General features: G+C 38.0%; 2 protein-coding genes across 7 annotated transcripts; both read left to right on the top strand.

Annotated features, from left to right (window-relative positions):
• Positions 1 to 1314: 1314 nt before the first annotated feature.
• Positions 1315 to 5586, top strand: LOC110766485 (oxysterol-binding protein-related protein 3A). The gene is made up of 10 exons (XM_021969818.2): positions 1315 to 1570; positions 1966 to 2059; positions 2564 to 2680; positions 2779 to 2851; positions 2969 to 3087; positions 3254 to 3375; positions 3591 to 3767; positions 4241 to 4385; positions 4848 to 5026; positions 5140 to 5586. Exons 1-10 carry the CDS (start codon positions 1473 to 1475, stop codon positions 5384 to 5386), a joined length of 1371 nt encoding a protein of 456 aa, XP_021825510.1. The 5' UTR covers positions 1315 to 1472; the 3' UTR covers positions 5387 to 5586.
• A 1028-nt stretch (positions 5587 to 6614) lies between these two features.
• On the top strand, positions 6615 to 12510 carry LOC110766495 (telomere repeat-binding protein 5-like). 6 transcript variants are annotated; one of them, XM_021969837.2, is made up of 11 exons: positions 6615 to 7064; positions 7540 to 7628; positions 8506 to 8655; positions 8757 to 9558; positions 9789 to 9980; positions 10117 to 10179; positions 10271 to 10350; positions 10965 to 11200; positions 11353 to 11667; positions 11753 to 11816; positions 12081 to 12510. In XM_021969837.2, the coding sequence occupies exons 3-11, from the start codon at positions 8575 to 8577 to the stop codon at positions 12231 to 12233; spliced, it is 1986 nt and encodes a 661-aa protein (XP_021825529.1). In that variant the 5' UTR covers positions 6615 to 7064; positions 7540 to 7628; positions 8506 to 8574; the 3' UTR covers positions 12234 to 12510. The 6 variants fall into 6 exon arrangements, with proteins under 6 accessions (XP_021825529.1, XP_021825527.1, XP_021825525.1 ...); XM_021969835.2 differs by having other exon boundaries at positions 8491 to 8655; XM_021969833.2 differs by having other exon boundaries at positions 8484 to 8655.
• The last annotated feature ends 2562 nt before the right edge of the window (positions 12511 to 15072 follow it).

Here is a 15072-nt window from a genome sequence, read left to right as displayed (position 1 = left end):
CTGGTCCTATTCAATTTAATTTTTATTATTAAATTACTTTGATGCTGAATGTTTTGTGTTTTTTTTAATGAGGTTTTATGGTTTGGCTTGTTTAAAGAAATCGATGGAAGTTTTGTAATTTATAAGAAGTTAGAAGCCTCTTTATTATGTTGTAAATGAGTTTTGGGTGTGTTTCTAAAGTCCATTTAATATAGAGAGCTCCTATATTAGGTATAATAGTGAGTCTCCCTAAAACTTGATCATCCAAATGGTACGACAACAAAAATGGAGAACAACTAGAGAAGAGAGACAATCAAGAAAAATGGTACGAGAAAACAAACAATGCCTACTTGTGGAGAGGAAATTTCCTATCAATAAATATATGATTGTATATAAGTTTATTCATACCTAGTATTTTCTTATAGTTGTGAGATAGTACGATTTGTTTTTTTTTTTTTTTTGTTGATACGTTCTTTCTCTCTTTCTTTCTTTCTTATAGCGTAAGCCTTTTGATTCAAATGGAATATTGACATGTGAAAACCTAGGTGGCTTTGTACCACATAACAAGCTGTTAGAACCCAACGTCACATATCAGAAGAATAGCTTATGATGGGAATAGGGATGGTATATGAGTTCTTTATCGCATTTTCTTTATAAATCATATTTTAAAGGAAAGTTTCAGGTATGAACTCGAATTACAAACAAATAAATTTATTTCCAAAGTGTCACAGGTGCCCAGTATGTAACACTATTGGACAACAACGGTAAGGAATAAATTCCAAATTTTTTAAAAAATTCATGAGGCAAATTGACATTAACCATGTTAAGAAATCAAATTGGCAGATCACGAAGTTAAAAAAAATAGTTTTTAGTGATGATGAATCTGATGATGATCAAAACTCTCTCTTTTTGCCAAGTTTTTTAAAAAAAATTGAAGAACCAAGTGGTAGTGGCCCCCACGTGGCCAAATAACACGTTACCATTGATAATAATGGACAACGAGGCCAGCGATTATAGCGATTCTTCTCAAACGCGTTACGCGTCCAAGAAACGCATTTGCGCCTTCCCTCGTCTCTCTCTTTGCTCTTTTGCTTGCATTGCCGGCGTTGGATTCGATGCCTTCCTTCGCCGCCTTTATGGATTTTTCCCACTCCCCACTCTCTCTCCCAAACGCGTTTCCTCCACAACATTCAAAATAATTCAAAACAGAAATTTAAAAAAAATAAAAAAGAGAAAATATCCTTCCGTTGTTGACTTCAAACAGAACTAGCGCCAACGACTCCTTCGCTGTTAATCGCTTTGGTCTTATTTAAAATAAACATTTAAATCCAAATTTTCCACCTCACCCTCTTCAAGTCCCTCTCTAAATTAACCTCTCTGCCTCTTTCTCTCTCCCTCTCTCTCTCTCTCTTGCTCGATCGCTCGCCTTGTTATTGTTCTTCAGAAGCTGCTGTGCGAGCAAAATCAGAAACTAGGGTTAGGTTACATCGGAGATGGCTCCCAAGGATCCGAAGCAGAGTGGAGGTTTCTTCGCCTCGATGGCTTCCACTTTGACCAATCTTGGCAGCGCCATGACCAAATCCGTCAACGGGTATCAGTCAAATCCTTCTTTAATTTCATCTTTTGAGCTGGTTCTGTAATTCGTTTACAGTTTTTGGTTTCATGGATATCGGATTTTGATTTGTGTCTGTTCGATTCTCTTGCTCTTTGTGTCAATTGAAGCACTCCTGGTGCTAGCTGTTACTATGAAAGCTTTGAATCTGGCTTCTATGTTCTATTGGGTTTGAAATGAATCGCTTACTAATTTGGAATTTCTGTTGATCTGGATTAATTTAAGTGGTTTTTTGATGGTTGTGGCATTTACTTGGTGTTTAATTACTTAGAAGTACTGCCAAGTTCTGAATCTAATGTCTGCATGCTGAGAAGCTAGTTTTCTATGTTTTGAAGAATCCGATTGAGACAATTCTTGGTATTTTCACTGTACAGCGTAGTGGGTTATGAGGGGCTGGAGGTTATCAACCCAGATGGAAGCTCAGAAGATCTTGAAGACGAAGCAAGGAAAGGAAGGTGGAAGCAGGAGGTACACTACTTTTCTGCCATGGAAATACCCAACTCCCCTATATGACAATAGAGAAAACGTTTCCATATTGGTTTTGTTCCCAATATAGTTGTTAGGGTTGCAAAACATATGTCAAGATTCCATTTCTCGCATGGTGATCAGCCCTTATATTAGCTCGTGTCTGATGGCCTTTGAAGGCATTCATCATAGAGTACCATATGGTGCACTGTAATTATCACGATCACCTAGAATCAGGCATCGTGTCATTTCTAATTTTTCTTTGGACAAGCTGGATCAGTTCATTCTTAGTTGACTAAAATGAAACCTTTTCTTCCTTAATTCCTTGTATGGCAGCTTCTGTGCATGGCTTGTGTTGATCTATTAAGCAGAAACTGATGCTTTTCCTGTAGGGATAATAAGACAATCTATTTTTGTATTGATAAAAACTACTTTTTTTTTCTTTTCAAAACTCTCTAATGCTTTCATGCATACTCAATTCAGAAGTTCTTCCTCTTTCTTTTTTAGGATCGGGATGGTTACTGGAAGGTGATGCAGAAGTATATAGGCTCTGACGTCACATCATTGGTGACCCTTCCAGTGCTTATTTTTGAGCCAATGACTATGCTACAGAAAATGGCAGAGGTTTGTGTTATTTGTAATTGAATGGCATTATAAGAAGCTTTGTTCAATCCGATCCTGTTCTCCTCAGTGAATCTTACAATTGCCCAAATATGTCACAGCTGATGGAATACTCCCATCTGTTAGATCTGGCAGATGAATGTGAGGATCCATACATGAGATTGGTGTATGCTTGTAAGTATTTTCTGCATCTCTGCTCTGTATAGGCATTGCTGTTTCCACTTCACTTCCCTCTCCTTCTCTGTTTGTGCATGCACTGTATGATGACTAACTTACAGTTGCTGGTTGCAGCCTCATTTTTTATATCTGTTTACTTTGCCTTTCAACGAACCTGGAAGCCATTCAATCCAATACTTGGTGAGACTTATGAGATGGTTAACCATGGTGGCGTTACGTTTATATCAGAACAGGTGAGTACTAAGCACCAAAACTAGCAATTCTCTGTTTAGTTTTAATTTATGGTGCTTTGGGATGAAAATAAAAGCACTTTTTATTTATTTGCATGAATCTCAAGTTGTTTGGTATATACTGGGATGCTTATCATTATCATATTTAAATGAGTTGTATTCCTTCCAGGTCAGTCATCACCCTCCTATGAGTGCTGGTCATGCTGAAAATGAGCATTTCATTTACGACATAACTTCGAAGGTGAAAACCAAATTTCTGGGGAACTCAATTGATATCTATCCAGTTGGAAGGTAATATTATTTGATCTTTCTCTTTGGCTATAATTTTGTTACTAAGTGATTTTGTATCTTCTTAACTCCTTTGAAATTGTAATGGTAACCTTTTATCATGAGATTTGAAAATGAAAACATTTTCCTCATCTAATGATTTGTGTTTAAGCAAGAGATGAAATTGCATAGTACTCTTTAGTAATAACTTGTGTAACCTTTAATTGTTTTTTATGCAGAACGCGTTTGACCCTAAAAAAAGATGGTGTAGTCCTTGATTTGGCACCCCCTCCAACAAAAGTTAACAACTTAATTTTTGGACGAACATGGGTTGATTCACCAGGAGATATGGTTCTGACCAATTTGACCACGGGGGACAAAGTTGTGCTATATTTTCAACCATGCGGCTGGTTTGGGTATGATTACCTTTCTATTGTAGTGTTCACTGCTCATCACTTGTAGCATTGTTTGCATCACGTGACTGCTTATTGAGTAACATCTTGTGGGAAGGTATTTTGGTCATACAATCGAAGTTTCAGGTCTAAAACTATCTTCTAGGCTTCTATTAAAAAAAAAATAACTGTAACATTGTGAACCTACCTTCCTTTTATTTTATCAGTTACCTACTCCTGATTGGGCACAATATACTCACAGGATGCAGTGATCCGAAACAAAAATTGATAACACCAAAATTTTAGACCAGACTGAGTGGCATGGGAAAAACCCCAAATTGAGGGCCAAAACTAATGTGGAAAGAGATATATGTAGTCAACTCCAGTCTTTTGGGATAATGACTTGGTTTGGGTTCAAGGCTTTTTAATCTTTAGTTATCCTAGTGTATGCTCTATGTTGATTTCACACTTGATCTTGTAAAATATTGTGCTTGCAGATCTGGTCGCTATGAAGTAGATGGGTATGTTTATAATTCTGCCGAGGAACCTAAAATATTGATGACTGGAAAATGGAACGAGTCAATGAGTTATCAACCCTGTGACTCAGAAGGGGAACCACTTCCTGGCACTGAACTGAAAGAGGTTAGGTTTTACCAGCTACACCTTGTAACTTGTAGAATCTTATTTAGGAAAACCTGGAGTGGACTTCTGTATGGTTCTTGCAAAGTGGAATTGCAGGTTCAGACCTGAGGTCATTGATAGCTATATTTGTCCTTTACATATCTGGTGTCCAGTTGGTGTATGAAGTTGTAGAAACCAACTAATCTTTATAGTTCATAGGCACTCCTATTTTTTTTGTGGCCAGTTTTGAATTTTGTATTGAGTGCATTCTCATGATCATGATGCCATGTTATTTATCTCCCCAAAGACTGAGAAGATTGGTAACTATTTTATTTTGTTCCTTCCTTTTTGTCATATCAGAGGACTAGCGTACTAGTTGAAAACTTTTTTTTTGTCCATTTCTGGTGACCTAGCAAACAAACTTTTTTCTTTGTTTGTTCCTTTCAGTAAACTCATAGGAAATTATTCATTGTTTCATTGCAGGCGTGGAGAGTTGCTGATGTTCCAGAAAATGATAAATTCCAGTACACACATTTTGCGCATAAGATAAATAGCTTTGACACTGCTCCTAAGAAGTTATTGGCATCAGACTCTCGCTTGCGTCCTGATAGATACGCACTGGAGCAGGGTGACCTATCCAAAGCTGGTTTTGAAAAGAGCAGGTCTCTCTCTCTCTCTCTCACACACACACACACACACACACAATACAGTAAGAAGATTGAATATCATTGGTAAAAACTGACGTCTTAAATATGTCTACCTACTTTCTTGTCAGTCTGGAGGAGAGACAGAGAGCTGAGAAGAAAAATCGAGTGGCAAAGGAACAGGAATTTACTCCAAGATGGTTTGACAAAACAGATGAAATCTGTCCTACTACGTGGGATGACTTGGAAGTGTACCGCTACAATGGAAAATACACTGAACATCGGGCTGCAGTAGATAACTCAGACAGCGTTGAAGCGATTGACATCAAATCAATAGAGTTCAACCCCTGGCAATATGAGAATTTGGCTGCTGCTTGAGGTGTATCATGTGATTGTTTTGCTTGTATAATAGTTTTGCTTATTTATTTGTTATTCTTACCTTTGCTCGCTCCCCTTGGGAGTCAGTATCATGATGGAATTATAAGACGGATAGGCTTTCCTAGCTATGACATTGATGTTTTGTGGTGGTAGATCTTTTGCAATCTTTTATTATGAAAAGCAATTCAAGGTTGGAAATCTGACTCGTTCTTGTGTGATGATTTCTACGAATATCGTACTGGATAGCTCTGTTAATGAGGTGTCTGTGAGTTAGGGTTTAGAATACAATGAAAGAGATGCAAGTAGTGATGGTGGTCCTGAGACAGGCACGCATGATTATGTGCTGTTGTGATGATGGTGGTGGCTCGCACGTGTAAAGACTGTGAGCTGCTTTCAAAGTTCTTGGCGAGCCTCATTTTCAGAGAAACATGGGTTTGTCTTTCAGCTGGCTGATGTAAACCGATGCGAAAAAGAGGTCACATTGTGGCCTGCGTTCTCTCTCAAATTCCTTCCTGTCCGTACTCTGAAGACCCTTTCAGACCTTTTTCACTTGGTCCTCCCTTATCCACTCTCCCTCTCACCACAAAAAATATGCCACCCTTATCCCCTAACTTATCGTTCTTTGCCTCTCTTAGCATGTTAGAATGCTAGCTTTACCTCTTCCAATGAAATCCCATCTCATGAATTTATGGACCTCATGCCATTGTAATGTGGGTTTGGTTTTTGGGTTTATACGAAGTGATTGGATATTTGTCTTCAGTCCAAAATTGGATGCTACTTTAGCTTTCATGTCATAAATTTTGTCCAACTACCCCGACGAGAGAGAGATGTCTGCAACTTTTTCATCCTAGAGAGACAAACATAGTGTCCATATAATTCGTTTGAGTTTTTATAATTTTGGCAAGCTCTCATTGCCCCTTTAATTGGACTCCACACTTCACGAACTTACACACCCATGCGTGTATGCGTGGGGTAGTCTGAGTTCAAATCGAATGTTGAAACGCGTTAATTTTATTTTATTGAAACGCGTTAATTTAATTTAATTTTATTGAAACGAGTTAATTTTATTTTATTGAAGAAAATTCTGAGTTCAAATCGAAAGTGGTCAACGACGTTGTCGACTATTAACATCAATAATAAGAACATATTGACTCATAATTCAAGAGAGGACACATTAGTTGAGGAATCGACAAGTTATAAGTTGGAGTTGTGCAGATTTTTATTAGTTTGGGACAAGTTCTTACATGAGCAAATAATTAAGGTATTTTTATGCACACAAAAGCCTTGGTATAAGTTGGTCAAAAAAAGAAGACAAGGAACGTGGAACACGGTGGAAAAGCCTAGCAAGATCAGCAAAGATGATCAAACCTCTCCCGTACGCACAGTGAATTGCATAACCCCCCTAAACGTGTTTTTATGTGAACGAGATAAGATTCAACCCAGAATTATGGAGAGACTTACACGTGTCAAGAACAGAACTGATGTGGCTCAAACGTAGGAACTGGTCCAAGAGGTTTTTGTTAACTGCTGTAGCCGGTAAACTCCCACCAGTTACCGGTTAGCTCAATCATGGGGATGAAGTTCAAACTTTATAAACAGTTGGGGGGGTTTAAGAAACAAGTTGGGTGGTTTTCAGGGGGTTTTTGGTGATCAGACAGAACCCACTTTCATAGGGGAGGTGAGAATATTATGTGTATTTTAGACACTGCTTTCTGTGTCCCTTAAAAGAAAAAACAAGAGTAATTCTCTCTTTTCAGGCAGGGATTTATATTTTCATCCATGAAAATGAGAACCCAGATCAAATTTTGCATGTATTTTTCTAAAATCTCATATTTTTCTGTTTAATATGCTTGCCCTGATGTGTTTTTGTGTGTTTGCACATTTGAATTTCTTCGAATTTTTGTCTTCCACATTCCCCTGTCATTCTCATGTAAACTCACTTTCTAGTGGAATTGTAATTCCTTCATTTCTTCTCTCTCTCTCTCTCTCTCAAATATATATATGATGTTTGAACCAATTAACTATATGATGATCTGCCGTTTTACTTTCTGTCAGGGTTTAACGTTGGCTTCCTGTTCTTTTATATACTAATACATATGTTAAGTTATGCCTTCGTGACATAAAAAAGGTGTTAACTTTGTTATGATTTGTAGAAACTGAGGGGTCTTGTTTAGGAACAAGTTGACATATATTGTATTCTGCAATGGGATGATTTCAAGGTTTTCTAACTACCCTTTTGCCTGTAAGCCTTCTTTACCCTTTTAACTGTAAGCTTTCTTGTCTGCATTGCCTCACACATATACTATTCTAGTCATTTCTGCATTTGATTTTCCTTTGTTTTAAATTTTGGCGATCTGGAAGTAGTCATGAAGATGTTTTGTCAGAAATGAAACTGAAAAATGAATTTCCCAGGGGAAAGGGAAGGAAAGCAGGAAAGCTACATTTGGTTGCACAGAGTTTTTGGAATTTATTTTGATTATGATCTTCTGTTGTTCCGTTTTTTGAGTTGTACTTCACTGAATTAAATTTGGTCCCAAAGTTGGTCTTCTCTTAGTGCGGATCTCATTTTGACTTTAGAACTTTGGGTTTTGTAGCAATTGGTACAAGACCACTTAAAAGCATATAAGATCTTATCTGCATTATGTACCCGTTGTTAAAGAAAGAGTACGATTTGTTTGATGTTTTTGTGTCCTAGTGTTCTTGGTCGGTGTTCTTTTATTCATGGGATTAGGACACATAAATTCTTTTTTGTATTAAGTTATCAACCACCCAACAATTTGTTTCATATATGTTCCTTTTTTGTTGATCCGGCCTCTTAACCTTGATGCGATATTTATTCGGTTGAAGTACAAGTTCTGTTCTAGTTTCATCAGTATTAGTCTACTATCTACATCATACAGCCCAGCTTCACCCCATTCAGTGGTCTTTTACCTTTTTTCTTTCTTCACATGCATTCGATGCAAGAATTTCCTGGCTGCCTATTCTGCTACTTGTTTTTCACAAATTTCTATATTTTCCATTCCTCAACGCATAAGTGAATTTCATGTCATTGTTTTTTATCTTGTGATGTTGAACTGATTGCATTAATTTTGGTTAGCTAACAGGGTCTTGTTCTGTAGGCCTTGAGATTAAAGAAGCTTGTTACTTTTAGCAGATGACTTTTTCTACTTGCGATGAAAGTCTGAGATATGGTATTGCAGCGGAGGTTGGACTATGGCTTCAATGGCTACCAGGTGCCTGAGGTTCCTCGAGCTTCTAGATCAGCCAGGGTAAAGGCTCCCATGACCAATCTTATGGGTTGCCTGTTGACATTCTATTTTGTGTGTACAAGGAGTCCTGATCTTGTGATCTATTAATATTTTTGGTTCAGGGAAGGGGACCTATCAGGAAGAAACTTGAGGCCAATCAGATTCGTGCTTTTGAGATTTTGGCCAGTGTAGCTGGTAAGTTATTGCAGGAGAGCGAACATCCTCTGCCAAATGATTCTTGTGGAAAGGATACGCATTTCATTTTTGATGATACCACTAAGAGCAAACAGGAGAAAGGCAACTCGTCAAAGGAAGACCCGTGTGAGCACGGAAGCTGTGATGAGCAAACCCTTTTATGTGTGGGCAGGATGCAAGAGTGCCAACAAAGTTATACATTGAATGGGGTTTCACATTCTCAGGAAAATTTTAGTTATGAGATCAACCGAGCATCAAAAAGTTTTGATCATTCAGAGAGTATATATTCTAACAAAGTATTCAGTGACTCTCCCTTATCTGGAGATTCTGTTGAAGAGAAGCCATGGGGTGTACTCAAGAGGAAGCTAGAGACTGGACCATCAAAGGATACGAGCATAAACGATGAAAGAACCCAGATTTTAGGCAATTCTGAGGATATAATGAAAGTGGAAGGGATGCCTCCTGAACTGGTCAGTTGTGGGCATGATGTAAAGACTTACTTTTCAGGGGACTGCAAAAATCATGATCCTTTACTCTGCCATTGTGCTAATATTAAAGTAGATAGTAGAGATGATGACGAAAACTGTGTTAGGTATGCCCAACCCCTCAGCGTGGTAAAAGAATTTGAGCACCCACCAGATGCCGGTGATGAGAAAATAAATAATATGGCTGCGTCCAGGCACTGGAGAGAAGCTCCTGAGAGGAGGATTGGGGGTTATTCTAGAAATGGTAATTGGCTTTGTAATGCACTCTTGTTTTGAATGTAAAGTAAGTTGTAGGTGTTATGATTAGTCTGTTGGATTTCATGAACCGTGCAATTGATATTAGTTTCCTATCAATATCCTTGGCTTAGGATAGAAACATTTTTTCTTGTGCCCTTTTTGGTGTATTGACTAAACCTTTCTGGATTTTATGTTCGTTATGATAAATAAGCTTTGATGGTGGTTTGATGCTTTCAGAGGGGAAGATCAGGCAAGTTTACCGCCACGGGAGAACTTGTTATACACATCAAGGATCACAGAAGATTTATCCTTTCAAAAAGAGAAAGTTCTTTAATCGGATGCCACTCACTACACCTGATAGAGAGTTTAACTGTCAAAGCATATTTAATTCTCCTGATAAGAGAGTAAATAGTGACAACTACTGCGCAGGTTCAATGATGCATACTGTCCGCTTTCCATTTTCTACACATGTGCACAGTGCACATTATACTCTCCATTTACATTGAAGGTTTAGGTTTTAGGGATGTATCAAGTTTGGCTTAACAATCCTAGCTCCTAAATGCAGAAATTGGACCATCATCCTCAACAACAGGTGGGCAAGTACCACTCAAGTCCAGTGATTGCAATGGTAAGAATATCTATTGACGTTGTCTGCAATTCTACTACATTTGCCATTTTACTTTATAATTTTCTTACATGCTCTTCCTTTTGCTAATCAGTGAAGCTTAGTATTAAATCCTTCAAGGTTCCTGATCTCTTTATTGAAATTCCTGCAACCGCAACTGTTGGTTCATTGAAGGTTTGTGTTTTACCTTTTTCCGAGCTGTTGATATGTTAACTTTGCTTCCATATTGTTTCCCTAGGTTTCAAGAAACAATTAACATTTAAGCCTAACTCTATTTTTTGAAGTGGTGGGGGATAAAGATATGGTGTGGATTTTAGAATGTCATATGAAACATTTAGTCAAATCAAATGTGTTTCACCAAAGCCATTGCAGGTTACTTCAACTTATCAAAAAAGTAGTTCTTGACATTATTTCGATACTTTTTAAGCTGGAAAACTTAGCGTGGCTGACATAGATGATTGGGTGATTGCAATTCCTTAGACCAATCAAGGTTGGTTGGGTGGAATGTTAAGTTTCATCCTAGCGTTTGTACTTTTGGGGCGTCAGGAATAAGGAGGCATTTTGCTTTCTAGGTAGTTCATAGCTGGAAATTAGACTATCAATTACGATTAAGAATATGCTGAAGGTATGCAATCTTTCTCTATCATACAGTCTTTTTCCATTTTTGCGTATTTCATTTGACCTCTTAATTATGTTGGGAAGAAAAATGGATCCAAATACGGTTCAAGAAATCTCACGCTATTATTTTGTTTAGATTTAATTGGTAATATCCGATATTTTTTCTGTAGAGGACAGTAATGGAGGCAGTAACATCTATACTTGGAGATGGATTACATGTTGGCATCCTGGTCCAGGGAAAAAAGGTCAGAGATGACAACAAAACTCTACTTCAGACTGGAATTTCTCAGGATGGGAAGAGTCATAATTTGGGCTTTATGTTGGAGCCAAAACGTGCAAAGCTTAAATATTCTCCACGCAGCAAAGATCCTTCTTTGCCATCTGACAGATCTCGGGAGTTAACCAGGTAACGGTTTAGTAAGTGTTAGCTTATGAATTGGAACATCTTGTAGTGGTTCTTTCCCCACTCTTGCAGATCATACTCTCATTATTCCTAGTTTCGGCATCTAAGAGTTAATATGGTTGCCTTATATTCATGAGGGTATATTTTGTTGTCAGGCATTCTGCATCTTTGGTGTCACAACCGGGGACTTCTAGTGTCTCCCCAAATCCTCCAGTAATTAATTTTGGTGGTTGTGTTAAAAGAGACCTCAACACAGTTCCCTCTCTTCTTAGTACCTCTACCGAAAAAACCCCACAAGCATCCCAAGCTCTGGTTGCAGTTCCACCAATTAGCATGAATGCATTGGCTGTGGTTCCTTTTCATCGGAAATCTGGGCATCCAGAGTATGTACAGCGCCGGATCAGGAGACCTTTCTCTGTTCCAGAAGTAGAAGCATTGGTTCAAGCTGTTGAGAAACTCGGAACAGGAAGGTTGGTTTGATCATTATCGCTTCGCTATGGTCGAGGAATATTAGTACCATGATGCAGACTATGTGACAGTTTTCTTGGGTTGCAGGTGGCGTGACGTTAAGTTGCGTGCTTTTGATGGTGCAAAGCATCGAACTTATGTGGATTTGAAGGTGAGTTATTAATTTGAGTATAAGGTAAAATGGATTTTTTGGGTTAGTATTTTTTCCCTGAATTCATCTATAGTTCGTTTTTCAACCTCATGTAGTTTGCGTAGTGTTAAACACCCTTTTACACTTTGAATAGTCAGTTTTGAGGTTTAAAGCAGTTAAGCCGCTGCCTTCTATCAGCGTCGTCTTTATGATAGCCCATGGCCTTAGAAAATGTACTACATTGTTGCCCTCCTAACAAAATGTGGAAAATTGGGAGTGGTGCAGGACAAGTGGAAAACATTGGTACACACAGCAGGAATCTCCCCCCAGCAAAGGAGGGGAGAGCCCGTTCCACAGGAGCTTCTGGACAGGGTCCTAGCTGCCCATGCCTGTTGGTCTCAGCGGCACGCCAAGCAACAGGTCAAAGCAGCAGTCTGAGGCCTAGGCTTTGTAAAAAAAGAACTGGGAAGAAGAGGGTATCTGTATGTAAATGTTACAGCTAGAAAAATGTCATGTAAATGAGACTTTATGTAATATGGTATTTCTCTCACTTGATCCACAAGACACCAATCTTTCCTTTCCCGGTTAAGAAGAGTCTTGTGATATGTAAATGATTGTTTATGCAGCAACCGGACTATGCTCTGGGACTTCATTAAATCCACCAGACATCACATGGAATATATATAATATGACAAATTGTTTGATTCTCTGCCAATATTTTATGCCAGTGCATGAAGATACTTATATTTCCTATACTCTCTCTCTCTCTCTCTCTCTCTCTCTCTCTCTCTCCTTGAAATCAATTTTGTCAATCTTGTTTCTGAGTTTTTATGTCATTCAAATAGTATTTTGTTTTTTTTCTGGGTCGGTTAAGTTTTTTATTTTGGGTTTATGTATCTTATACTAATCGGTTTGCAGTTGCCGTCATTGATGATGCAGACTGCACTATAAGTCTAAGCATGATTTATCTTAATCAATGATCTTAATTGCAATCCGACAACATAAAAGAGTAATAGTATGCCCTGATCAACAACAGAATCACTTACCCACTATATCATATACATAAACTAAGATTTATCAACTTGAAGCCTCACTGCACTCAACACATGGTTTACTAATTTCTATAAAGACAATGGAGCATGTGAAGGAATTCCAATTGGTTTGTTTCTAATTGGTGGTCCTTGGTGGCATGTGCTTAACTTGGGTTGATCAATTTTTTTAAGCTTTAATCTTAATTTATAATTAAAATTGTTTAAGCCAACCCCTGAAAAGGATCTTGTTTTGCAAATCAGTGGCCTCAAGTTCGAACCCCCTCTCTCCCCTAAAATATCTCTAGTATAAAAAACTAACTATAATTGTTTAAAAGTACCTTAAACATGCCCACCATAGTTAAAAGGGTAATTTGCTTTTCCATTCAAACACAGTGGTGAGGACTCGTTTTCTGCTTAAAAAACTGAGTCCTATGTCCTTGCAACTTATGAATAATTCATCGAATAGCAGAAACAGGGCTAAAATTATGTTTTTTGACCAATGACCATCGAACATTAGTCTTCAACTTGGGTTACTATTTAATTGTTAATTGTTAATTGTTGTTAGTGGTATGACAAAAATCAAAGACAGCACAAAGCCACACAAATCACAACATAGCAAATGGGATGGCAACCAATTGAAGGAGTCAACCTACGATGGAAGCACTTTTTTTAATGAGCAAAAGCACTTTCTGTCCCTCTCAATAAGAATTGAAATTTCGTCCTTGCTTTAGTGGCTACCAGAAATATGCCTCCCCATTACCATGCTCATGTGTCACACTCCTTTCTCTTGCTATTCTTGTCAAACTTTTTTTATATTGGAATAATTATGTCAAACATTTTAAATGTTTTTAAATCACTATCTTTACCAAAAGAAAATCACTATCAGTGACAGTTATTTCTACATAAATCCTTTATGACTTGACAAAAAAAAAAGTCAGTTAGAAAATATTTCTCTTAACATCTAGAGCCCTTTAGTAAACTCATTTTCCAAAATTTGACAACGGACTCGAGGATGAGAGCGGGATTTATTTCCATATTTGGCAAATGAACTCACAAATCAAAATAAACGTTTTGCATTCCTATAACACAAGAGGAATTGTTCTTAAGCGATTGTTTATAGCATGACTCAAATAAGAGACGATTCATCCTCATTTTCGGAACTCATATAGGAAGATTAAATGAAAAATTATGTTTTGGGTGGTGTCATGATTACATCAGCTTCATTGTAAAAAATTTATAGCTCAAATGATTAAAAAAAACTACCTAAACCCCCGAGGTTTTTTGTTTTATTTTTTTGAGTCGGAAGAGGTTTTCTGTTAGAACTTCCCTTTTTCAGTATCACTTATATAAAACAACAAAAAATTTGGATCATTCAAATAGAAACGTTGCATTCATTATGAGGTTCTAACATCTTGACAATACATGCGCATGTCTGTAAATATCAACAAAGTGAAAGTGGGGTGAAGTGACTAGGCTTGTTCTGCAAAAGTGCAAAGGGAAATGAGCCACGTGGGACAACATTTCGTTTTCTGATGGACATGGTCGTCCAGAGGGTCATGATACGCGGGTTTATTTTTGCTCCCCACTTCCACCTAAAGTGTATCCTTATTGTTGGAACTCATTGTTGTCCCACATCGACCAGAGAGCCAAAGAGAAAGTAGTGTAAATAGAAATACCCCTCTCTAAGAGCACCTCCAGCCTTTACCCAAGACTGGGCAAAAGGCCCCCCAAGGCAGCCCAAGACAGCTCCAGCGGAAGAAAAATGGCCCAGGCAAATGGTGGGTCCCATCGAACTGGGCAAGCCCACGGGCAGATCTTACCTGGGCTGCAGCCCGAAGGCGCTTACGTCAGCGAGTAAAAAAAAATCCAAAAAATCCAAAAAAATTTCAAAATTTTTTTTAAATACAAAAAAATTATAGATATTTTCCCTATAAATACATAACAATTTTATTCACTTTCTAAATTGTTTATATTTTGTTGCATAATCTTTTTTTTTTCTTGCCCTTGCCCTAGCCTTCCAAGGGTGGAACCAACTAAGGCAAGGCTAGCACTATTCATGTGAATAGTGGCAGCCCTTGCCTTGCCTTAGCCTTGCCTTAGCCTACATGGGTGGAGGTGCTCTAACTAACACCGATGCCTTTTGTGATAAAATTCCACACATGAGGATTGTGCAGGTGGTAAAGTGGGGACAATATCGGTGTTGTTGGAGTGAGCCTTCGGCCCGTCGACCTGGAAAATTTAACATG

This window comes from Prunus avium, chromosome 6 (genome assembly GCF_965620075.1).
Source record: "Prunus avium chromosome 6, drPruAviu1.hap1.1, whole genome shotgun sequence".
NCBI classification, from domain to species: domain Eukaryota; kingdom Viridiplantae; phylum Streptophyta; class Magnoliopsida; order Rosales; family Rosaceae; genus Prunus; species Prunus avium.
This window is presented reverse-complemented; position numbering and strand designations above follow the sequence as displayed.

Excerpts from the sequence above, each read along its gene's own strand:
- LOC110766485 (XM_021969818.2), top strand. The coding sequence starts at position 1,473 with ATGGCTCCCAAGGATCCGAAGCAGAGTGGAGGTTTCTTCGCCTCGATG. Across the intron at positions 2,060-2,563 it reads AAGGAAGGTGGAAGCAGGAG|GATCGGGATGGTTACTGGAA; the intron begins GTACACTACTTT and ends TTTCTTTTTTAG. Across the intron at positions 5,027-5,139 it reads GCTGGTTTTGAAAAGAGCAG|TCTGGAGGAGAGACAGAGAG; the intron begins GTCTCTCTCTCT and ends CTTTCTTGTCAG.
- LOC110766495 (XM_021969838.2), top strand. The coding sequence starts at position 8,575 with ATGGTATTGCAGCGGAGGTTGGACTATGGCTTCAATGGCTACCAGGTG. Across the intron at positions 9,559-9,788 it reads TGGGGGTTATTCTAGAAATG|AGGGGAAGATCAGGCAAGTT; the intron begins GTAATTGGCTTT and ends TGATGCTTTCAG. Across the intron at positions 11,668-11,752 it reads GAGAAACTCGGAACAGGAAG|GTGGCGTGACGTTAAGTTGC; the intron begins GTTGGTTTGATC and ends CTTGGGTTGCAG.